This window comes from Indicator indicator, chromosome 10, assembly GCF_027791375.1.
Source record: "Indicator indicator isolate 239-I01 chromosome 10, UM_Iind_1.1, whole genome shotgun sequence".
In the NCBI taxonomy this organism is placed as follows: Eukaryota; Metazoa; Chordata; class Aves; order Piciformes; family Indicatoridae; genus Indicator; species Indicator indicator.
In genome coordinates this window covers 76,703-101,684 of record NC_072019.1, presented here as the reverse complement: position 1 = coordinate 101,684, position 24,982 = coordinate 76,703, and the positions used below count along the sequence as shown (strand labels likewise).

The 24,982-nt window shown below is 41.0% G+C and overlaps 1 protein-coding gene across 1 annotated transcript in view; it reads right to left on the bottom strand.

Moving 5' to 3' along the window:
- The window catches only part of PRRC2C (proline rich coiled-coil 2C), a 53,141-nt gene extending 31,713 nt beyond the window's left edge, over positions 1-21,428 (bottom strand). The window contains exons 1-15 of the mRNA XM_054384508.1: positions 21,314-21,428; positions 19,963-20,140; positions 17,385-17,491; positions 14,198-14,329; positions 12,141-12,376; positions 11,702-11,781; positions 10,404-10,537; positions 10,237-10,324; positions 9,818-9,959; positions 8,749-8,805; positions 7,408-8,011; positions 6,486-6,646; positions 5,663-5,909; positions 4,429-4,642; positions 848-3,208 (exon numbers count right to left, since the gene is read on the bottom strand). Coding sequence (XP_054240483.1) covers positions 848-3,208; positions 4,429-4,642; positions 5,663-5,909; positions 6,486-6,646; positions 7,408-8,011; positions 8,749-8,805; positions 9,818-9,959; positions 10,237-10,324; positions 10,404-10,537; positions 11,702-11,781; positions 12,141-12,376; positions 14,198-14,329; positions 17,385-17,491; positions 19,963-20,140; positions 21,314-21,428 — 4,856 coding nt within the window. The remainder of the gene's footprint in view (positions 1-847; positions 3,209-4,428; positions 4,643-5,662; positions 5,910-6,485; positions 6,647-7,407; positions 8,012-8,748; positions 8,806-9,817; positions 9,960-10,236; positions 10,325-10,403; positions 10,538-11,701; positions 11,782-12,140; positions 12,377-14,197; positions 14,330-17,384; positions 17,492-19,962; positions 20,141-21,313) is intronic.
- Positions 21,429-24,982: the final 3,554 nt, after the last annotated feature.

Below are 24,982 nucleotides of genomic sequence, written 5' to 3'. Positions count from 1 at the left end.
CACCCAAACAATCAAAAACCCCCAACCAACCCCAGAGGCTTACAGTATGCAATATAAGCAAATATATAAAAGGTTCAGCATACATGCTCCACAGTTTCATTTGCCAAAAACTGTCTGAAGCTGTAAGAATCAGATTAACAGCATTTTGACATTGTTGTGGAACCTGCAACATCCAAATTTTGCTTTAACACCACATCACTTAAACAAACTCTCAGCTTTAACTCAAAAGTTAGAGCACTGATCACAAGCTTAAGGCCAGGCAAAACCTGAACTTCAAATACAGCAAACTATAAGCACAAGAATCTTAGAATATAGGGGTAGGCACTCAGTGAAGAAAAGTCTTGTCCTGCCTCCCGGTTATCAGACTACTGTGCATTTTGACTACAGAACAGTGGGCAAATAGTAACATTAGATAACTATCAAGTTCTACTTTTAGCATGTAGAGAAAAAGTATGCCTCAATGGCAGGTACTTCTCAACTTATTCACCTGTGTTAGGTGCTTGATCCAAGAATACAAGAAGCCAAATACAGTGTGGCAATCTATGTACTGAACTGCAAGTCTGCTCACCTTAAGATTTCAGCTTGCACCCAGCTCTTGAGAAACACAGCTCAGCTCTGAGAAACAGCACTATTTGCTTTTAATCAGGCTTTTTGCAACACTATGCATACATACAGGAATACTCTTCTCTTACCTCTGTATTCCAAGCATCTGTATATAACCAGGATAAAACAGGAAGTACATAGCTATAGGAGCCATGTGTTATTCTGACAGATACTACAAATCTGAACTCCTAACGGTTTTGAACCAGGAGAAGACAACACAAGACCAACAGAAGCTGGTACTCACCCTCTTTTTCCACTTCTGGGTGGAGGCCCACTCCGCCTTTCACCCCTAGGCCCCGAGAAGTTCCTCCCTGGCTTAGCTGGCCCACTGTTTCCACGTCGGTTCTGACGGTCTATTCCAGGCCGCTGACTAGAAAAACTTCTCTTGGCTATTTCCCTTTTTGGAGCTCCAGCATTTTCTCCTGCCTTGGCAGCCACCTGTGCTGCTACATCTGTTGTCTTCTTCTCGTCCCTTTCCCGTCTCTCATTGAAGTCACTGCTTTCTGAGGCCGTTTCCCACTCTTCATTTGCCTGGTCTGAAGAGTTCTGGTTGGACAAGTCCGGGGTCTTACTTCCTGACACATCCAGCACAGTGCTGGAGGGCTCACTGACGGTGCTGTTAACTGTGGCACTCACTGATGAGCTGGCTACTGTCTCACTGATCTTTGATGCGGCCTCTCTCTCTTTCAAGCGCCTAAAGCGTGGTGGCTTGTCTTGCCTTGGAGGCCGAGCAGGCCTTTGTCTTCGTGGCCTCTCTCTATTTGGGTCAAACTTTCTCTCAAATTTCGGAGGTCTTTTATCAACTGGTATAGGACCATAATGTTCATTTCTTCTTGGAGGCTCCCCATCTTCTGGTTTAATCATCTCTGTTTGCCTAGGGTTCCACTGATTGTCTCTGTAGGCTGGTCTCCTTATTGTAGATGGGCGTGGAGGACGCCCCCCAGGATCCCTGCCACCACGTCTATACATGCCCCCTCTGCCTCGTCTAGAAGGCTCTCCTTTAGGAAGGAATCCTGGTTTGGGTTTGTTGTCATCATCTCTTATATAAGTTTTCTCTAGGGTTCTGTTGTCTACCCTGATGTTGTTTTCAGGTTTGAAGGACAGGGGCTTTTGAGGCTTCTTGCCATCAGCTCTCTCTTCCCTTTTCGGGTGCTTGCCTTTGACCAGGCTGTCTTTGTCAGAGAGCAGTGTGTCGCTTGCACTTTCGTGAACTTCACTGTCAGAATCTGTCTCTGAACCATGCTGTCGCCGCCGCTTGGGGATTACTTCAAAGTCGGAACTCTCACTACGAGTCTCACTCTCTTCTCTTTGCCTAACAGGCCCTGAAGGAACGTGATCTGATCTAGGCTTAGGATCCCTGTAGTGTGGGTACTCTCTGTTGTGGCCTCTACTGCCCCGACCACGTCCTCCGTAAGAACCCCTGTAGCTACGACCTCTAGAATAATACTCCCCACGACCTCTGCCTCTATATCCCTGATCTGGGAACCAGTCTCTATCCCTAGCCTCTTTCCAGTATGTCCTAGGTGGTAAGCCAGGCTCTCTTTTTACTGGTCTGGTTTCTAAGCGTGGTTTCTCTACAACCTCCTTGCTAACTGCCTTCTCAGTCTGCTTTTCTTCCTTCACTGCAGTAGCTGGCTGCTGAACATGGGGCTGCTGCTGTGCTGCCAGTTGAGCAGGCGGCTGCTGTACTGCAGGGAGAAGCTGTGGAGGAGCAGTCTGGGCAGCTGGTAGCTGCTGCTGGACTGGAGGTGTGGGTGGCTGAACTGAAGCTTTAGTTGCAGTCTCAGTTTGACTGCTCTCCTGGCTTACTGGTGTTGGAGCAGCATCCTGGGTTATTGTCTTAGCCAGAGGAACACTGCTGGAGGCAGATGTCTCTGGCTCAGCCTGAGGCAGTGTCACTTGAGGTGCTTCCTTTTTGTCAGTTTTTTCAGACTTGCTAGCTTTTTCACTAGCTGTCTTCTCTCCTTCCTTCTCCTTCCTCTGCTCACGTTCTTCTCTCTGTTCACGCTCTTCCTTCATATCTCTAAGCACTGGTTTTTTAATAGGACCTGATCGTCTTACTGGTCTATCACCACCTTCGTCTCTCCTGCCATAACCTGGCCTAGGACCCCATCTTGTTTCAGACTTGGGTTTGAAAGTTTTTTCAGGTTTTGGTCCTTCTGATGTCCTATTACTGATCAAAATTTCTTTTTTTGGCTTAACCTCAAGTCTCTCAATTGTCTCCTTTGTCTCAACCGGCCTGCTATTTACTTTAGAGATATTTGCAGCCATCTCATTCCTCTGATCATCTGACTTTACAGAATGGCTTGAACCATGGGAAACGCTTCTCTTCAGTGAAGAGTGACATTCCCCAACAGGGACCAAATCTTCTGGGGAGCTACGTGTAACTTTCTCGTTTGCTCCTTCAAAGTTAACTGCTGTGTTTGGTGTGTCAGTTTGGAGAGGTTGTACATCTTCCAAAGGCCTGCTTGTGAACTTTTGTACCTCCACCTCTGCTGATTCTCTGAAAAAGTCTGTCTTCGTATGAGAGTCCAACTGGTTGTGTTCTACTGGATAGGCAGTGGCAGGCACAGCAACTCGTTCTTGCTCCAAGTGTGCCTCAGACCTAAGCACCCAGCAAAAAAGAACATTAGGGGGTGGTGTGTGGGAAACTTTATTCACAAGTATTTACTTAAGTAATTTTCTATTTCTATGACGGATGGGTGTCAAGGAAATAACTTGTATTAGTTTTCATAATGGCTACTAGTTGTAGAGGTCAATTTTAGGGTACTACTTAGATGTAGAGGAAGTGTTTCTGACCGTTCATCATACTTGTGAGGGATATAATAATGATTTGTGTTAAAGGTATAAAACTCTGGATGAGCTAGCATTAAAGTTCAAGGGAGCTTGTTTTGAGGATAAGTGGAAAAGTGCAAGAGACTGTGTATTTCAAAAACTCGAACAAAGGGAGCTGAGCTGTGTGCGCTTTTAACCAGACACATCAAAAACCAAGAAGGAGACGGACTAGAGATAAGTACTGGGTACCCAGTTCTATCCAGGAATGTGTGGAATGTGTTGTCTCCAGATAAGAAACCTGAGGAACAACGCATGCTTAAGAGTGGGGTTATTCAGCAGACACTGTGAGGAAGACCCCTTACTTCATCTACCGACCCCCAAGAAGACCCCTACCAAGCAGAATGCGCACGAGTAAGGAAATCCTACCCATTCCAAGAGCTCATTATCATATCCCTGCCTTTATTTAGCATAAGCCTGTTTATGTAGAGGGTGTAGCTATGTAAGATAGAAGAAGCAATTGTAGGGGTGCCGTGAGGCAGAGCATTTGCATTTCGCTCCCCCAGCCCAGCATGCTGTTGCTTGCTTTTATTTTTAATAAAATGTTAAAAGAAATTTTCTTGTGAATTCATCTATAACAATACTGCAAACATCAAAAGTGACTGTTTCTGCCTTTTTTTTTTTTTTTGTAGTTAATGCATCCCTTTTGAAACCAATAGACATCAGACAGAAGTTCTCTGACAGGGAGAAAGCAGATAGAGAACAGGACAACACCAGCTGAAAATTGGAATATTATGGCAATTACCATTCATGAGATTAGGTTAAAGATCCTCAACCAAGGGGTAACTTGTCTTTCTGTACTGCACTACAGAGCAGACATGTCTGCTGTTTTATACCATGGCACCAGGTACATCCCAAGCCACAACTCCTTTGTGAAGAGCAGCTGTAACTTGGTCAGTTTAACCCTTGGTTTGAGACGCAATTTACAGCCAAGTGCCTAAGTAGGTATGGCTCAGAGGAAGTGTCATGCAGGAGTAGGTGACCCAGGCTTACCTCAAATTGTCAGGCTCTTCTAACACCTTGGGAGGAGAACTAGATTGCTGAGGTTCTGCATGGGAGTAGGGGTCTGACCCCCACATCATGCGGGGCTCTGACAAAGGAACAGGATGCTCTCTTGCAGAGCGAGCCATATGTTCAAAGGAGTCTGAACCAGCTGCTGATCCCTCTATCTGCTCCCTTCTCATCAGTGGTTTGGGAGGCATAATTCCTGTGACAGATTTAAGTTCAACAATTGAAACCAGTTTAACATTAGCGAAGAAACTCGCCTCAAAACAAAGCATATCAAGGAAGGAATGAAGAACACTATTCTCTCTCCTCCGATTTCCTTTCCTTTGTACCTTCCAGTGTTGAAACCAAATCTCTGCAGTCATTGCCAGCTGACCTCAGAATGACTAAATCACATTCACCACTAGCACCTTATGCAGGAATAGAAGGAAAAGCTGTCTGCCTCCACTATAATGACACAAAGCAGGTCTGTAAGACTTACAACTTTGTGGATGAGGCTTCTGCTATAAGATCTGAAGAGCAAAAGGTAAGATGAGGGAATACATCTGAGGTTTTTTGTGCTCTATTAAGGATTCTGGGTATTGTGTTTTGGTTCTTTTTGGTAAAATTTTAAAGCAATTCTATAGCACTGTCTTTGCTGAGCCTGCCATTTCCTCTGTTCATTCCTTGCACTCATTCAGAATAGCCATTCCCTTCCTCCTTAGCTGGTTAAGTATCTCTGTTAGACTACATGCCACACTTGTATTATTTATGCACAACAGCTTTCCCAATAGCAAGTCAGAAGGCCATTCCACAAATTAAAAAGGACATTTTAGTAGAAACAAATTTTTGTGTTTTTTTAATGAGCAATGTAGTATCTATCAAGTGCTAAGGTATAATGAAACACAAATGGCAAATACACTGTTTTTCTCAGTTCAGCCTCACAACAGCTTTAATACCTGTAACAAAGCAAAGCCTATGCTGGCATTCTAAATACACCCTTATCTGTCACTAACACCTATGATAAAACAAGCTGTGATTTTACTTTATTAAACAGGTACTTTGACAACTACCAGTTTTGCAGTATTACTAAAATGTATTTTGTCTGAAACAATGAAACAATGTACTTCTCTCTTTAAAAGCCTCACCCGTTTGCTGTTACTGTACACAGTGTGTTTAGAGAATGCCTTCCATTTCAAAATCAAGAAAGCTCAGCAGCCAAAACACTGTTGCCAGATTTTACCTGGATGAATAGGAGGCATATCCATTGCAGGTCTTCCAGACATCATTCGCGGGTCCATGTAAGACTGCATCATAAGCCACCGTGGATCAAAGCCCATTGAAGCTAGATGCTGAGGATGTGGTTGCATGGGCTGGTAAAGGGGCCTGTGCTGGGGAGGTGGGACAGGGCCACTAGAAGGCTGTGAGGGAGCAGACTGTGGAAGGACACCTTGCTGTTGTTGCTGCCACTGCTGCTGTTTCATTTGCTCCTGTATAACAGAAAACAGTATTACAAGACTTTTTGTTAAGATTAACACTTGAGCAGAACTCAAATAATCCTTGCAGGCAGATACATTTATCTCCAGGACACCAAGTACTTGGAAAGTTAATCGCAAATGGGTATTAGGATCAAAAAGGAGAAAGGGAGAAAACCAGATTGGACAATTTAGAATAGCTAGTAGGTGTTCAGCCGAGACACAGAACAACTCATATGTCATGCATGTTATTAATGCTAAGTGCTCTTCAGACCGTAGGATTCGAGTGCAAAGATGCATAAACAATGGTTATCAGACCCCAGGTTCCACAGGAAACCACAGGGCAATGCTCTGCTTCCAGTAAGGCAGTTTTCAAAGCCTCTCTTGCCTTCTGCTTGCTGTTACGGATTTTACAAGTGACAAGAAGCATTTCATGCAGAGTAATTCTTTCTAATACCACAGATGTTATAGAAGCTGGAAACTAACAATTCAGGATATTTGAAACTCCTATCGTCACATTCTTACTCAGAATGAGGCAGAAGACATCATTCTTTTAATGAGCTTCCTTCTTTTAATGAATTGGTCAGTTACCTGCTGCCTCTGAAATCTTGGTGGTAAGGATTTCTGGAACTGCTTGGAATAGCCTGAGGAAACAGCAGGACGAGGCTGAGCTCCTGAATCTGGCTCACTCTCATGAGTCACCTGTGAAATCTCTTTCTCATTCCGACTGCTATCTTGTCGGGTAAAAACTGCTTGATCTTCTGAAAAAAAAAAAAAACACAAATAACCATCAGTAAAAACAACCAACACAAGGGAAACAAGATTGAATCTTGAAACTACAGCAATTTCACCAGAATGTCAGATAAAGAATGTTCTAAAACCAAAAGATTGCCTTCTTTAAACTCATAGTCATAGGCTCGAAAAACCAATAAAGGCAAAAAACCCAACCCCTCAAAACAGAACAACTGTTGTTAAACAGATGCCTCCATGTCCCTTTTAAACTCAAATACACAGGGTAATCAACCACTGGCATTTTAGGTTGTAACTATTATGTGATTTAAGAAGCGCTTTATCAATGCTACCAAATTACATTCCAAAACTTTTTTTTTTAATGAAATGAGGTTTGGTTTTACAACCACATTTAAAGGATAACACAGCCTTATTAAGCATAGTCTAACAGTTATCCTATGGCATTCACGTTCTATGCACTAACTTTAAATATGTGCTCTTTGTGTCTGAGAGAACACAATAGCTGAAATAATTTACATTGCTTTTTAGCAACATGAGTTCCTGACCCTCTGTTAGCAAGAAAAGAAGGCCTGCTCTTCTGTATTCTTCAAAATCCAGGCTAAATCAGAGGGCTCAGTTTTTCCTTTAATGTTTTGATGGGTTGGGCAAACAGGTTAATTAGATTCCTGGGCTAATGCAAATGGGTTAATTAGACTCTTAAATTACAACTATGCTCTGTGGCTTGGCTTTAAGACAGACATCTCTGACTTGTGTGCAGGCATACCTTTTTCCTCCTTGTTATTCCTGGTTTCACTTTCTTGTTTTTCTACTACAGATGTTGCCACAGGTTCTACAGGCTCAGGAACCTCATGTGCTGGTTTCTCCACTTCCTTCTCTCTCTCATTTTCTTTCTCTTCTTTTTCCATCTCCTTTTCTTTCTCTTTCTCCTTTTCTTGCTCTTTTTCCTGCTCCAGTTTTTCTTTTTCTTCTTTTTCCTTTTCTTTCTCCCTTTCCCTCTCTTTTTCCTTTTCCCTCTCTTTTTCTCTTTCTCGCTCCCTCTCCTTCTCCCTCTCCCGCTCCTTTTCTCTTTCCCTTTCTCTCTCCCGCTCCCTCTCTCTCTCTTTCAGAGGGTCTTCCCGAGAGGGTTTTGTCACACAGCCAAATTTCTCATTTAATCGCTTTAGCTTTTCAGCACAAGCTGCTTTTCGCTGTTCTTCCATCCTTCTTTCTTCCTCTTCTCGCCGCTTACGGGCTCGCTCGACCGCAGCGGATATCTCTGACTGCTGTCTTCTCCTCTGTTTCCAGATTTCATCTTCATCTGGTACTGGTTTAGGGGGAAAGGGTCCCTGTCTCCCAGGTCCTAGCTGGCGATCAGGGGGAGGAGGGTGCTGCAATAATAAAATCAGTTAAGTCAAGTAGAACAGCCAGCTGAAATACTACATTTAAAATATTTATCCACATGTGTATTTGCATGGCACCTTTAGAAAGCAGTATTTGGAAGAAACAGTAAGCCGCCAGCTTCCTGATCCAGCTCAGACTCATGCAACCTGACCTCAGAAAGGAAAGGTAAAGATCTAGTTTGGCTCATGTCACTCCTCCTCCCCATCACCAAGACAAGTAACAGAAAAGATGTCTGTCATCCTTTAAATTTAGTTACAGGCTGCTCTAAATCACACACTCAGGCAGATCTCAGACAGAAATGTCCAAAGCAGCCAAAGAAATTCAAGGTAGTTCAGGATACCAGGCCTTCCAATAAGGCCTGCTGAAAACTGGTAAGAAGCTGCTACATACATACTTCATTTGGGATTTCATCTCCCCGTCTGCCTCAGTAGCCAGCCCTCCACCACCATTACCATGCACTGTTCTCTCTTGTTCCCAAATGGGGCTGAATAACTGAAAGCTCTTCAAGTTCTCATGCATTTCACATGCCACTTACAAGATGGGCTCACTTTACACAGTTCGAGCACAGCTGTGTTGGGGTCCTATTCTTACTGGCCCCAAGCACTATGATTATTTTACTTGTTAAAGAAAAGGCCTATTATTTTTATTTTTTAGCTTACATCCTTCCACCACAGCATTAAAGAATGCAACTAGATGAAATAAGGACAACTTCAATCTTTCTTACCGGTGGTAGAATAGATTTTGGATGAAGAGCAGGACCAGCTCTTTCATGTATAGAAGGCTGCAGTGATCAAACATAGTACCAGGGTTAATCAAGCTCAATACTTACACATTCTAGATTTACTGTTTTCTACTGCATTAAGATACAAGATCTAGCAAGCTATCTGCATACAATACAAATTTGCATGCAAAACAAGGGCAAGAACATTTGCCTTTTTTATACTGAGAGCTAAACAACAGCTTTACAAGTTCATATCTCCAAATTTCAGAGTCTATGTTACTGCACTGCTTCTCCTCAGATTCAATGTGGTAGTAAACCCTCAAAGATATGGTCTTCTATATAATAGAGAAGGTGCAAGTAAACCCAATTCTAGACCCCCCATCTTCCTTACTATTGGTGTCAAGAAGAAACATTCCTGGGCAATTTTCAGCCAAAGTTAAAAGTAGTTTTTCCCATGAAAATAATTACAGGGCAGACATAAGCTGAGGTGCTTGCCAATTCTCCTCTACTAGAGCATAAACCAAAATCCAAAATGATGGAGCTAATGAACTTGACATGGTCTGTTTAAAATCTGTCTGCCCAAGGTATCAGAAGTGAGTTGACATTATTGATAAGCTGAAATAAGAAAATGGGTCACAATACCAAAAATCCCAACCACACCCCCAGGAGAAATGTGTGGGTCAACTAGGTGCTATTATACTCTGTGTCACTGTAAAACATGATGGACACCAGAACAGCTTCATTCACTGTTACAGGAATGGACAGCAGATTATCAAGTTTAAGCTTGTCAGTTGAGTTACAGTAACTGTCCCAGGAGTTCTCACCCCCACACAACCGTGGATTAGAAGGCACTAGATAAAGACAGGCTATTTTTATTTTGCAACCAGAAGGAGCGGAGTTGAATAAGCACCACCCGATCAGTTACCACAGCTCAGAAAATGTGTTCAGTAGCTGACGTTTTCACTCATGTTCATAACCTTTACTGACCTGACAGTTTGGAAATATACCTGATTCAGACCTCTCCTGCCCCAGGCTGCTGCCAGAAGAGCTGAAGAGAAGAACACACACAAACCTGATCAAGCTGAGAGCTTTTGCCATAAGACCCTTTGGTTGCTGCTGTGGAAACCTGGGTGGCAGACTTCACACTTGTCTGTTCTTCTGCTTCCTTCTGGCCATCAGCACTCTCAGAATCTTTTGATGGTGTTTGTTCATCACTACATGCAAAGAAGTAAGAAAAATGGAAGGTGTACTCCACACAGGTATTTGGTGATTTAACTTCTGTCCTCAATGTTCCTCAGCAAGAGCAAAAGCTCCTCTCAGCAAGGATACTGCATATCCAGCTGACAGGAGTCTGTGGGCGGTTGTGCAATTTCATGCAGTATTACTCGACCAAATGCTATTGGAATGAGTACTTTCACTCATCTCAGTTAACCTTCCCAAAAGCTAAACCAGTTAAGTGGCTCTCACACCCAAATGACACCACCAACTCACCCACTTTCCTTCTCTTTTTGACTACTTCCTTGCTCATCATCATCACTGAAGTTCAACTGCTCAGTGTAATCCACTTCACTCTGAGCACCTGATGCATAAGCAAATATTCAGTTAGTCTCAGAAAAACTAAACATACAAATAAAAAGCCATTAAACTGATCTTCTTACCTGCCCAGCCTTCATCAGCCTCAGCATCTAAATTATCAAATTTATCAAGTTCTTTAAGTTCACTAGCACTAAGAATGGAAGGGCGCTCAATAGGTTCTGAACACCATGAAGGTGGTCCTCTTCCTCTTGGCCCTCTAAAAAAAAAAAAAAAAAAAAAAAAAAAAAAAGGAGGAGAGAAATAAAGGCCACTGTCACTATTTATCCAAAAAATGACTAGATAAAAGGTCAACTTGTACAGTACACAGTAGCATTTTTCTCAAATGCAGTATAAATGTATCACCCATATGCACACCTACTGTAGTTTAAATAATTACTGCTACATCAGCAGATGGTTCTTTACAGAAGAGAAAGATTAGATGCTAAAAGCCTTGCTTGCATGCTTCAAGCATGCCAAATATCAGGTGACAGTGGAAAACCACATGCCTTGTAGCTTTCAAACACACACTGTGCAGATCTGCCATCCTTCTTTACATCAATTTGACCATCTCAGGTATTTCTCGCTTTCCCACTGTCGAAAGGTTCCGTACCTTCTCCCTAGTCCTATACTTAAGTTCTTCCAGTCATCCCTCTCAGCCTTTGTCTTCCCAACCACCTGTCAAAGTTTGTACCCTCCTGCCTATTGCGTCCCCTGTTTCCTCATGCATGTGCTCAGTCATCTTCAACTACAGAGAAATGCACAGAAAGGAGGAAAACTAATTTTATAATGCATTACATTTCTTGAGCAGTAGAGTTGAGAATCAGGAATTAAATATGTTTTTTATAGCAGTGGGAGAGTCCTTTTACAGGCAAAATTCTGGCTGAAGTTTCAGAAATCTCTCCAAGAGACTCCTGCTCTTCCCAGACAAAAATTCTGTAACATGCAGAATTTCCTCAAGTTTAGCAGTGGAGTTGTGAAGCACAAATCACTTCACGGCAGTGCTCCACCCAAGCCACATTTGTAAGACTAAGCAGTGGCAGGTTTTGTGCAGTGTATAATAATCAAGATACTGAGTGCAAAACTTCTTTTTTTGCTTTTTTCTTCTTTTAATTGAGTCAGACAGCTCACACCCACAGAACACTAACACTGGTAAGATTTAGGCTGGATGTTAGGAAGAAATTCTTCACAGAAAGAGTGATTATCCATTGGAATGGGCTGCCCAGGCAGGTGATGGAGTCACCATCCCTGGAAGTGTTTAAAATAAGACTGGATGAGGAACTTAGTGCCATGGTTTAGTTATTAGATGGTGCTGGGTGATAGGTTGGACTTGATGATCTCAAAGGTCTTTTCCAACCTGGTTGATTCTGTGATTGTTTCTTACCTGCTAGGCTCAGAATTGGGAAATCTTGTTGGACCTTGAATGGAAGGAGGATATGCCATTCTAGGATACTGATTAAACATCTGAGAAAAGTTTAAGAATAGGAGCAATTTGTTAAAAAAAATATCATCACATTAAGCATACTGAGATCATCAAAAGAATAACAACTGAAGTAAAGCAAACCTCTTCATTCAAGGCAGTTGGCTTAACCTACAAGTGTGTGGCATCAAGTCACCGAAGTGGAGTGATTTTAAGTGCTAACCAGCTCCTCACAAGCTCAAACTCAGAAACAGGAGCAGAAACATATCCTTTAAGGAGTTGGCTGCAATCCCACCCTTCTAGCAGAAGTGCTAAGCATTCCATAGAGGGAGGAGAAAGGAAACCACACTAGCCAATAATCAGTTCCTGCAGCTTCACAACTTTTCATGTAACCACCACTTACGTATGGTGGCATCATAGCTCTGTACTGAGAGGAGATAGGTGGTTGCTGCTGGCCATTCAGCTTGGGCTGAGGGACCTGTGGTAACCGCAGATCCCTCTTCTCTGCTGCCTTCTGGCCATCGTTTTGTTCTGATGGTACAGCACTACCATCTTCTTGTCCAAGAGCTTTAGCATCTTGATCAGTTGGAGAACTGGTAGAGTTGCTCTTATTACCACCTTCTCTCCAACTAGTAGCATCTGCATGGACAGAATCAATAGGGGAAAAACAAGAACAGACTTTATATTACAGATTTACAGACAGGAATGCTAATGAACATTCTTTCTACCAAGCTTACAGTGACCTCTGCAGACATATTCGTATTTGGTACTGAAACAAACAACAGTCACTTGAGAAAATAGAAGCTGTTTTCTAACCTGCTTCAGCCCTACATCCATCTATGTTCCTGAAGAGTTATATTTATAGCCTGCTCTAGTTGTTCCACTCTACCTTCCAAAACATAATGCAGTTTAGGAAGAGTACTTATAGCACAGAAAACAGATTTAGATGTGGTAAGTGGGCCACTGTTGACTCAGTGTGAAGATGCTGTCAAGGGACAGATCAAGCTTCTTAAGCAGTAAAGGCCTACCATAAAACTCTCAAGCAGCACAAAATGACATGCGCCAGTAAATCCTTGTTCTAAGTGAAGATAGGTATCCCGAATCTGGCTTGCATCTCTGTCTTATAAGGATGGAATAAAACTAATGAGAGCTTTACTTCTGGGTGCGAATGTTTAAGCAAAAAGTCCAGGAAGTGTAAGGGATTTTAATGACTTATCACTAATGCCAGGGAGTCCAATGTTTTAGAGCAGTTTCTGCCTACAGATCATGAGTTAATACAAAACACAAACAAACCAACCAAACAATAAAAAAAGGCAACTTACTAGCAGCGCACAAATCCATGGGGTCCAACAAAAATTCACAGACACACACTGCTCCTTTAGTGGCACAAACCCTTTAAGCAGTGTCAAACTAAGCTTCTAAGTATCCATTACAGTTCTTCCCCTTATCTTTGCTGGGGAGCACAGCTGCTAAAGGACAGTACTCGCCAAATTTGTTTAGCTTGCTGCTGTCAGACCCAAAAGAAGGGCTTAATATAGCATGTACAGTGCTGATCAAAATTCCAACTGCCTGCACAAGGCTGGAATAGACATGCGTAGCTGTTTGCCTCATTTGGTGTTGGACATTCCTCAAACATTTCTTGACAACTTATTCTTTACATCAAAAACAAGGAAGGATCTGAACAAGCACTCTGTCTGTAGGACCTGACAAACGAATCAAGGAAACCGGAGGCCTGTAACACAGAAAGGACTTAAGAATTCCCCAAGAGCCCAAACCCCTAAAAGCAGCGTGCACCTTGCCTACTACCAGCACAAGACTGTGCCACCTACAGTGCAAAAAAGGATCTGTAGGCCATCAAAGCTCATTGAAAACAAGCTTTTGAGAAAAAAAAAAAAAGGAGAATCCTAGCTTTCACAGGAAACAAGCACAGTCCAAACCATTAAAAGGATCTTGGGAAGCAATACACATTTCTTCACTGAGACATGTAAAACCAGCACTATTTTCACTAGATCTAAAATCCCCTGGTGGAAACAGATCCAGCTGTTCAGAACACCTCAGCCACAAGCTTTTAAAGATGCCAATGCCTTCCAAATGATGGTCCACTCTTTGTTATCCTGTAGGTTAAACCTCTCGTTCAGGATTTTCCAGGCCCCTCTCTTACGGGTGCTAACCATTTGGGAACACCCTTAATGATGATTTATATAATTAGTTCATATTAGGAGAGTCCCATTTAATACATATTTTAGGAGCTGCAACATCTAGCAGCTGGAAAGTACAGAAATGCCAGTATTGTGTGATTAAGTAATCCTCAGAGAAAAGCTCCAAAAACTTATTTCATCAGTGGAGGAATGCACTGATTAAAACACTCAATTTACTTTGTATGGGAAACGAGTAACCTTCTAATAGACAAATTTCACACAAATCCATGCAATTTCACAAAAAATTGTATTTTATACTTACTTTGTGGTCTCAAGTTGGGTCCTGATCCATGGAGCTCCTCAGGGCTATCTTTGTCTTTTCCTGATTTTTCCTGATCCCCAGCTGCCGGCAGACTGGGAAACTCTTGCTGGAAATAACTATTTACTGGAATAGCTGGACCTACACAGAATAATAGTCACAAATCACAACTTTCTGTAGTCAGAACAGTTCAGAAAGTGATAAAACCTTGACCATCCTTAAAGAGTAAACATTAAAGTCATATAAATTTCCTGTTAACGTAATTCATATAAGCAAAGAGCAATCATTTTAAAGCACTCACACTTGCTACCCAAGCTGTTAAATTTCCTATGCAAACTATCACACTTGCTGGATCTGAGAAAAATCAGAAGCACTAGAGAGCAGTAATGGAGAATGGAATAACACTTTACATGGGGAGTACCTGAAGTTCCTCAGCTCTGCTAATACTTTTTTTTTCCTTCCTGAGCAGACAACTAAGTTACAGCATAAGCCCTTAAAATTAATTGCTGTTCCAACAGTAATTATTCAGGACTTCAAAAGGCCTTTTACATTGTGAGAGAGGAATCAGAACTGCAGCATTCTTTGATTGCTAACACCCTTGAAATCATAACTCAGGACTGGAATTTAAGACTTCTGTTGCATGTGGTAGGGCAGTCAAATAGTTTCTCTCTCTTCAGAATGTTTTGTCAGCATTTTCTTTGAACCGATTTCTCCCTTGCCATAGACATCTTAGTATCAAATCACCAATCATCTCACTGCAGGAAGATTTCTATTCCAACAGCCTGAATAATGCCCTGTTTCTATACCTGTCTGCTGGCTCCTGTAAGTGACACCCTATTAGGCTACACTGACTATAGGGCAAACTCACAAGAAAAGGATCTGAACGTAGGCTGTCCCAAATCCCCTAATGCCCATGCTGTGCCTTTTTTTTCCTTTTTTTTTTTTAGCTGACAGCTAGAAAAGCTTCTCTTCTCTCTGATGTGTGAAAGAGACCTTCACAACAGTGAAAGAGAGGAACCTTGATGATTTATTTTTCTTAAGATCAAGAGTCAAGCAGAGGATAAACACCTTACTCTTTGTAAAGGCATGGCAGCAAATACCCCTATTTATTCCTCCATGCCTACAAACTGACTTGAAATCTTTCAATCTTCATCCAACTTCATGTACTGCAGATCACAAAAACTTATTTTTAGTTAATGGACATTGAACTCTTGATGTTCCCAAGCAGCTACATCCAGTGACTTGCTTAACAGGACAAAAAACGGCAGTCACACCAACCAGATGGCATGCTGGGCAAGGCAGCCTCTGCAGAGGTCCTGTGGCATGCAACATTCATGAGTCTTATGAATCTTGAGAAATGTTTTCCGCTACAGCCTACACAGTGACAGCAACAATGTTCTAATTGCAATGCAATAGCTTAAGCACTGTCAAGCTGATCGCTGAGAATGCTATCAATGTGAAATAGCCAGATTGTCAGCCAACAATTCACAGTTAAAAGAATTCAAAAATGTTATGACAGCAATTAGCTTCAACTTTTAGACAATGCATGAAGCTGAAAAATACAGGCTGCCATTACATTTTATAAGTATTTTCTTTCTACACAGCCACCAACTGCAGAGAAGGAGTTAGTTTTGCCTCTCAGCTGAAGTCTTACAAGATAGATGTGGTGCCTGGGGACACGGTTTAGTGGTGACCTAGCAGTGCTGGATTAACAGCTGGTCTTGATGATCTTAAAGGTCTCTTCCAACAAAAACAACTTTATAACTCTATTCCATGATACTAAGAGTATGAGGCAGCTGGCTGAATGACTGCTGGAACGTGTACAAGGCATCTGGAAAAACCACAATTTCCACCAGCCAACTGCAGAGAGCAAACCATGAGCACCAACAGGTGTATCCCAATCTTTAAACAGGAGGAGAGCAAGCAGATGATGCCGTTTCACATTCTGACTTTCTTCTTGAAACAGCAAACCGACTGCATTAATTGAATGAAAGGAGGGTGCCATCTGGGCTTGGCATGTAGGCTGCCATGGTAACTACAAAATAATTAGCTAAATGCATTCTAAAGCCACTGAGCCGAATCATTATTTCCTGTGTCATAGAGATGATCTTATCGGCTTATGCAGAAAGGCTGGTATGCAGATCATTTTGCATCAGTATTAACTCCTTTTTTTCATTCTAGCAAACTCCCGAAAAAGCTGAGAGCTCCTGTATTTCACAATGAAGAAAACACTGTAACATGAGAGAGAAGAGTAAGTGAAGACTCTAGAACTGTCACTTCTAATAACTATTGCAAAAACCCAAATCATTAGATATGTCCTTAAACTTCAAATAATAGCTGAGAAGCTGCCTCCATTCAATTGATTTTCCTGTTCCAAAATGTCCATCCAGAAGAGAGCTCACTTTTTCAGCTTGAAAGCCAGAACTACATTACAGTCACAGAAAGCTTGCCAAGTGTTGAATTTAAGGAACAAAACATGCAGTAGGTTATTTCTCATAATGGAGACAGGAGTTCTAAATAACGTCTCTCTCCACAGGCAGTTTAAAAAATACCTGCTGAAGATTTAACTCTGATCCTACATCTGTAATGAAAACACTCAAGCTGAGATTGATGCTAGTGAAAATAGCATCTCCCATCCTTTCAAACAATGCTGAAAAAAACCCCAAACCACACCTTTAATGAATTTCCCAGAAAAAAAAAAACAAGCATCTAAACACTATCACTTGGAAAACACAATATCCAAGAAATCTATAAAACAAAGGGAAAAATATTGTAGCAGACATTGAAATAGAAACAAGACAATACACTTTTGCACAAAACGATCTGAAATTATAATCAGAACAACCACTCTATGATTCTCCTTTCCGTGCCAAAATGGTATACATTATATAACTGAGAGTTTCCCTCCTCACCACAACCACGTTCAAGATCTTATGTTGTCACCACCATTTCCTTGTCAATCCAAAAGGGCTGACTAAACCAGCCTTCTAAAAAGGTAGTCAGGCCTGCTGCTATATCAGGCTGGAGCTCACCTGAGTGACAGGCGACCAGGGCACCTTCATCCACAGCTTTTGTAATCTCAACTGGCCTGGTCAAGACTCAAAGAGCTGCCAAGTCTCAGGGTCTCTCACAGCAGCATGCACAGCCTGCTACGTCAGCCAAGAACCCCTCCATACTGAATATCACTTACCATCCTGTCCACTGGGTTTGGTGTTGGCCCATGATTTAGCAACAGGAGCTGCTTCTGGAGGAGCAGGAACAGCAGGTTTTGGCTGCGTCTGTGGCACGTCTGGCTGTCTGGAATTAGAGTGAAAGCACTTGTGAATACAACAGGGCGAGCACAGAGTAAGATCATCAGGACTACTGAACGAAATGAGGTAGTTATGCAGCTGAAGAACCAGTAACTGCTTTTCTGCAGAAAAAGGATTTTCTCCTATAAAAGGAGTTGTTATTGTAACAGTTAAAAATTGAAATAGAATTGTAACTTTTGAAGTACTGCATTGGACAATCGAAATCCGATCAATCTACAGCCATGGAAGGGAATAATTTGGAGTAATATTCTCTTATCTCAAGAGTTAAGAGACCAACATGAACTGAGAGAAAGCTGACGAATATATGCCCAAAATTACAAAGTAAAAGGAACTTATTAGGAAAGCTAGAGACATCATGAAAAAAAATTAAGGGTACTGTGAATTGGAACCCAGAAGCTTAAGTCTATTAAGGACAAAGTCTCAATTCTATGATCTTAATGAAGAGGCACTCACATTTTGTACAATATAAAAACCAGGCATGTTCTTGAAGCTGTTTCTAGTCTACAGATTTCAGGATGTTGCTTAAGATCCTTCAAAAACAGCGATTTCTTAAATCTGAACATTCAGGTAACTTAATACTGTCCATGAGTTAAGATCTCCATCTTAGCAGTACTCATTTTTTATAAAATAGGAATTATGGGGTGAATCCAGTAGTCCAGATTCACTTTATTATATTGGCAAAGAGGTAACTAGTGGAATATCAAGTCAATTAACTTTCAATAAACAACTGTAAATGTAGTAGTTTCTAAAAGCATCACCAAAAATCATCATTTCTGGGGAGAAACACACAAGGCTAACTGAATGCAGTTTTGACTTGTTTCCACAGACTACTGAAATAAAAAAAACCCAAACCCTACTCAATGGAAACGTGCTAAATTTTCTTGCAGCAACACGTTTTCTAAACAGACTGGGGAAACTGGAAGTTAGTGGCTGTACTGTGTCACACAAAGTGAAATAAGAAACAAGACCGGTAAGAGTTTATTTCTTGTGGTTCTACTGTTTCAAAGCTGAGCCCATTCAAATTTTGAGTTATCCAAACACCCTCACATAGGTGTACCACTATTTGACAAGGGAAAGAAATCAGCTTGGTGCTAGCTGAATTAATCTAAGTCAATGCACATCAGGCTGTGCTATTCAGTAAAAAGGGGCTGAGGTAATATCCACAGAAAATGTGACAACTGGGGAAAGAAGCAGCAGAAAAGATGTTCATAATCACAGGCAACAACTCCATCATGTGCACTCTAACTGTGCTGCAAAACAAAAACGATTAAACTAAAACAAGCTGATATCAAGATGTTACCTTTATCCACAAGACTTCTGAGAGGAATGCCAAAACACTTTACATATAATCTGTAGCATTTTAAAGCATATTAAAATATTGGAGAAATACAGCAGCAGCTACAGTATGAAGACCTGAGCAAACACAACAATGGTTTGAATTTAGGAGAACTTACTTGCGGCCTGGGCATACTGTCCCTAGGAATGAGTTCCTCCAACCAGTTTTACTAGTATGTGACCTTTGAAGCCTTTATGTGAATAATATGTATGAAAATATGAAGACAAACACCTTTCACATGTGCAGGTAAGGGACAGCTATTTTTTGTAATGCAGGATGAACTGCTGGAGTATACTTTTAACAGATGCAGCCAGCTATGGGAAGGCAGACAGACGTGGACAAAGTGTTTTAGACAAACAAGCCACTGGGCTCAACAGACTTAGCTAGACTAAGTGTAAAACCTAAACAATAGTATACTCCAGAAGTCTAACCTTTTCAGAGAGAAAACATTTAAATGTAAGAAAGTATGCAGACTGAAGGGACAGCCAGAAGGTTTTGTAAGTCTGTAGAACTTAGGGCATCCTAAGAAACTAAAGTGCACATATTAAGAACCATTAAGAAAACAAAAGCAGAGCTTCAAATAACTCAAAAATTTGTAGTTTGTGTATGTTTTTCTGTCATGCATAAGCACAATCACACTAAATCAAAGAGATTATTGCATATTCTGAGAAATTTGCAAATTATTAGTCTTAGCTGCTACGTACCTAAGGGTTACTGCTAGAGCTTCAAGACTTAAGGTGATGACACTGGTCTTACAAAAATGTGCTAAAAAGTATTTCCTTCAGGCAGTCATCAGAGATTACAAAAAGGTAGCTACACTGGGTGGCTAACGGAAATACCATTGCTTCATATGGAATTTCAAAGCATCCTGCATCAAAGCATCCTGCTTTGAAATTGAGGAGAGGCACTGGGTTTTGTCTTTTGCTGTTGTTTGGGATTTTTTTGCTTGTTTTTAAACTATCCCACTCATTGCAAGATTTTTCCTCACAAACATTAATAGTGGTGCTATTTCCTCTCCGGTAGCTATCTTGAAGCCAGTCAAATAATTTCTTCTCAGGCCCTACCCACTCCTACTTTTAGAAAGGCACAGCAAAACAACCCTGATCTTGCTGGTCACTTACTTTTCCTCTTCGTGCTGTTCTTGTTTTGAAGCCCATCCTGTGCCGTCTTTAGGTACAATGTTCACATTAGGGTCATTGCCTTTGTTCTCTGCTTTGAGACTGGGAAGGTTAGCTGGGGGAGGCATCCTCCTTGAAATAGCAACTTTTCCAAGACTCTGTAATCCATGGCGTGCAGCAACTGCAGGCCAAAACAGAAAGAACAAGTTAACAATGCTATTTAGCAGGTAGTGTTCGTGCAAAGCTGTGTAAATCAATAAGAAAATATAAAAGCATGGAAATTAGAATTTCTTCACAGTTTAATGTAAAAAAAAAGGGAATTAGAAATATTTCTTTTGGGAGAACTTTTGAACAGCAAGTCAATGCTTAGCCTATTTCAGAGATTAAAAAGGATCTGTGTCCCTACCTTAATACACAATGCTCAGTGACAGAAAGCTAGAAGAGCCCTTCAAAATACAAAGCTGATGTCTTAATATCCTTTAACACATTTTCAAGCATCACTCTCTTGCCCTTTTTGGCGTTTAATGTACCTTGATGAGTCCAAGGATACCCACACGGGTGCAGCCCGTGTAATTTTTGCTTCTAGTTTCAGTTGGCAGATGCTGCTCTTGCAGAAACATTCCTACAAATTGCATTTACTCCAGACCACAAGTGTAAAAAAAGGCAACATGAAGCTAATGCACTGTATGGGACAACCAAGCTACCAACTAATCAATTCAGATGAACAAATGCAAGATATTACCCTAAGCATCATTACAAGCATTTCAGTTATAACCTTTAAAAATAATACTGTTGCAAACTCCAACAAAGTTTGAACATATTTCCCCACTTTCACCCCTCGATTTAGGCAAGTATGACAAATAAAATTACAATACTTCAGAGTGTCACCCCCCTTGGTTCTCAGACCAATGAGTCACGAAAGGTAAGCCCACAGCACCCTTATTTGAAACTTCAGTGTAAGCTACACTCAGTGTTTGCCTGCAAAACAAAGCACCTGATCTAAAAGTGAGCACTGACTCCTTCCACGCCTCCAGTACCACAAACATTTTATGAAATACAGTGAAAGGCACAGCTGGGGAATGGCATGTCATATGCTGATAACAAAAGGAGACCGCAGCTATAAAAGTTTTTATTTACCTATATTCTACTTCCTATTTAACTGCAGAGGCTGTGTCTCTGAACAGATAGTTCTGTTGACAGCTAACCAGAAACTAATCAACATTGCTTTCCACTTAACTGTTCTATCAAGCAGTTCAAACATCTTGCTGTGGTTAAGTGCTCATATAATTTGCATTCTTAATTAGTATTACAACAACGATGAAACAGAATGCAAAATTGAAGTTAGCTCACTCACCTGTGGTTTTCTGAGTTTCCAATGACTTCCCTTTGTAAGTATTAAACAGACTGAGTGTTGCATACTTTGTTTTTCCATCCTTTGCTTTTGTACTCTGGCCTGACTTCTCCGACATTTCGATGGAAACTCATCGAGTCTGGTACCTTCTGTTCACTCTTCAAAATCTGCCTGAAAAGAAAATATCAGGAAAGTAAAGCAATTTGAGTAAAAGGCAATACTTAAGACACGGCTCACAGGACAAAAGTAGACAGCATATTTAACAATATTAGCACTGTTTTATTTAAGCATACTGGAGATGCCATAGAAAATAGTAGCCCTCTAAACCTTATTTTAAGGCATTTCTACCTCCATAATTGGAATGTCACAAAATCAGGAGGGTCAGCATTTAATTAACATCAAATCCTGTAGAAGTGGGGAATACTGTCCATAAGTGCACTTTAAAAAGCCCATATAAAAAAAACCTCCATAAACTGCCCCCCTGAGAAAAAAATAAAAACCCAACCCCAAACACACACATAAAAAACCCCACGGTTTTCAAGCCTAGCACTGAGATATTCCTAACTGTGGCAGGGTATTTCTGGAATTTTTCTTTTCCCAGTTAAAACCATCATGAAGTCAGCAGCTAGAGAAATTAAATACAGTAAGTCAGAAGTTTTCTTCATCAAAACTGGGAACACAGTATGTTCAGACAGGGAGGATGAAGAATTCCTTAGACCAAGAATGATACCATTCTTCTTGCTGCAGTAAATTAAAAAAAGTCGATAGTCCCTCTCCTCCCTATTTCCTCCTGAATGGCATGTCTGGAGAAAAAGAACCCAGTAATTATCACTGGTATTTCACTCTAAGTTCTTAGACGAAACTTGACAGATTTGCTGTTCATCACCAGACAGGAACAGAAGCAGGCTTCATTTGAACAGAACTTTATGATGTAGTTGATTTCTCTTAACAACACCCAAACTCCTGCTATCCTCGTCACAATTTTTTGTGTATTTCCATATGAATTCCAGAACAGTTATGTATGCTCAAATAGTTGTGTTTTCATTCCAAGAGCAGAGAGCACTTAAAAAAAGACACAGCTGTACATCCTGCTGGAAGCCTTTGCCTATCAACAAATTTCCTGGTCAAACTCAGAGCCTCAAAAGACATTCAAAAGGAACTCAATTTCAATGCAAGGCAGTCATACATTAAGAAGGTTCTGCAAGGGCAAGTAGTCCAAAGAATTAAAGCACTTACTTGATTATGACAGACATTAACCAATGCCAAAAGATCAGGGAAGTTTCATTTGTATAGGAATGGTAACACACCCATACTCCTCTGCCTTTTATCTCAATTTACAAGCCATGATCAACAAGACTAAGAAATTAGGATAGCAAACAATCTTGGGATGGTCCAGTTTCAGTAGGATTTGGGCCAGACACTATTCTATTTCAATCCATGTGCACCGTTGCAAAGGGGTCAGTCTTCGGTTTCATACAGGGCTAAGAAATATATTCTCCTCTCTCCCAAGGATAAAACATCGCCCAGGGTTTTTTTGCCAAATTAGTCAGCATCTGGCTATTTCAACAGCATGTGAAAAACCAACAGCCATTCCTTGTGTCATCTAAAGGCACGAAATACAGGGGGGAAGGACACTGAGCTAAGCTCACTACATGGACCATGTAACCCAGACATAGACCTTGGATATGGCTGCTAAGCTATCACTTCTCTACCAAAAAAAAAAAAAAAAAACAAAAAACCAAAACCCCCAGAAAAAACACCCCATATTGAGGCTGCAAAGTTTCCCTGGAAGCCACAGCTCACTATTCAAGCGTCATTACAGGCATAGGGAAGGAAAAAAAAAACAGCCTGATACAGGAATTCAGACAAGCTTATCTTTGGAGCTATCAGTCAAGCAGATTTCAAGCAACCATTCACTGTTCACAGCTGCCCCAATACTTGTTTGCAATTCAACAATGCGTCAAGCTTTGTCCATTATTATTATTCAAGGCCACGCAACTACTTTCAGCTAGTTTGGAGACCTGAATCCAGGCGGACTAGTTTATCAAGCTAGAGTCTAAACCAGACATTAGGCTCTGCACTTGCCTATTCTATGAGGAAACTCGTTTTATCATAAGGTCTCCAGTATAATGCGTGTGAAAGACCCTGGCAGATTCCTTCCCTTCAATTTCCTTATTACTCTCTGCTCTCAGACACATTTATCATAAAGAGTCCACCATTTCATCCTGGAGCAAAAGGAGTAGATATTGGGCAGATAATTACCAGGAGTGCAAGGGTGGCAAACAAACTTTCAGGTGTGCATACAACCATATCAAGCAACACACTGTAATTACTTGGCTATGCTTGCACCCATTTTCAAGAGAAAACACATACAGTTTTAATTTTCAGCCCAAGACTTCATCCCAGCCACAGGTTTTGTAAACAAGTATCTTCATAATGGTGAATAATTTAGAAGCTGGCAAAAAGGGAACAGACGAGAAAAAAAGATGATTCAGGTCATTTATTGCCTCTCCTCAGTTCACAATAAATAGTGATGCCCCAACAGCTACAGGCCGTTTCAGGATGGCTTAAGGTAACACTGAATTTTTGTCATACTTTCCAAAGCCTGTATGGTAAAGACCAAACATTGAAAATCTTACTCATAACTCTCTTCTTTACAGAGTAAGACAGAATTCATACTTCAGCATATCTTAATTATAGCAATTGTTCTTTCTAGAACATTTGATAGCTTAAAGAACAGGAGGTGGCCACCATGTTCACCAATGCTTTTGATGGCAAATTTACAAAAATTGGTCTGCTTGTTACAGCTGAGCTCTCTGCCTTTTAGAGTATTAAAATTCCTACTGCTTGACAAGTTTTCCCAACATTGTACTACAAACAAAAAAACCCCAGTATTTCAAATGGATTAAAATAGCACATGCCTCAGTAACCTGAATTGCAGAAAATATACCAGGCACTACAAACAGTGGCTCTTTTAAATTAGGCCAGTCAATACATTCATATTTAACTAAGTTTAGAGTGGATATTGGTTGCCAAAGAAGGTGTTCTTGCAAAATTAGACTTTTGACCAGGTACTCAAGCCAGGGATCACAAATCCTCCCTCTGAAGTGCCCATCTGGCCCTCTACAAACATACCTGCCAGGTCACACATTAAACAAGCACCCAGTGCCATTTAACAGTTAAGAGACAATGGCATGGTTTCAAGCCATACAAAATAAATTTTGGAGTTGTATCCAGCTCCAAGACCTTTTTCTTTTCACTCAAATTTTACTTGTATATGTTACATGCATATACAGCAGCACTGGAATAATTTCCCCAGTAGCACCGTGTACCAGGTATTTCAATACAGGATAGGTTTCATTTGTGCATACAATAGGCTGAGAAGTACTAGACTTATCAAGTGATCCCAAATTTGCCCTTGTATTTATATTTGATGTTATTATCAGTAAGCTAGCTGTTAGTCTGAACTCTACTAGTCAGATCCAAAGTGTTTTGTTCTGCAAGGTTAAGAATCACTGCTCTATAAACACAAGACAGCTGTACACCTCTGAACAGCAGCCACATATAAAAGATGTCAGAACTACTTACCAGAATTAAGTAACTACCATGATAGCGAACAGAAGGACAGACAACAAGCACAAGCAGTAACAGCAGCTGGCAGAGCTCACTGCA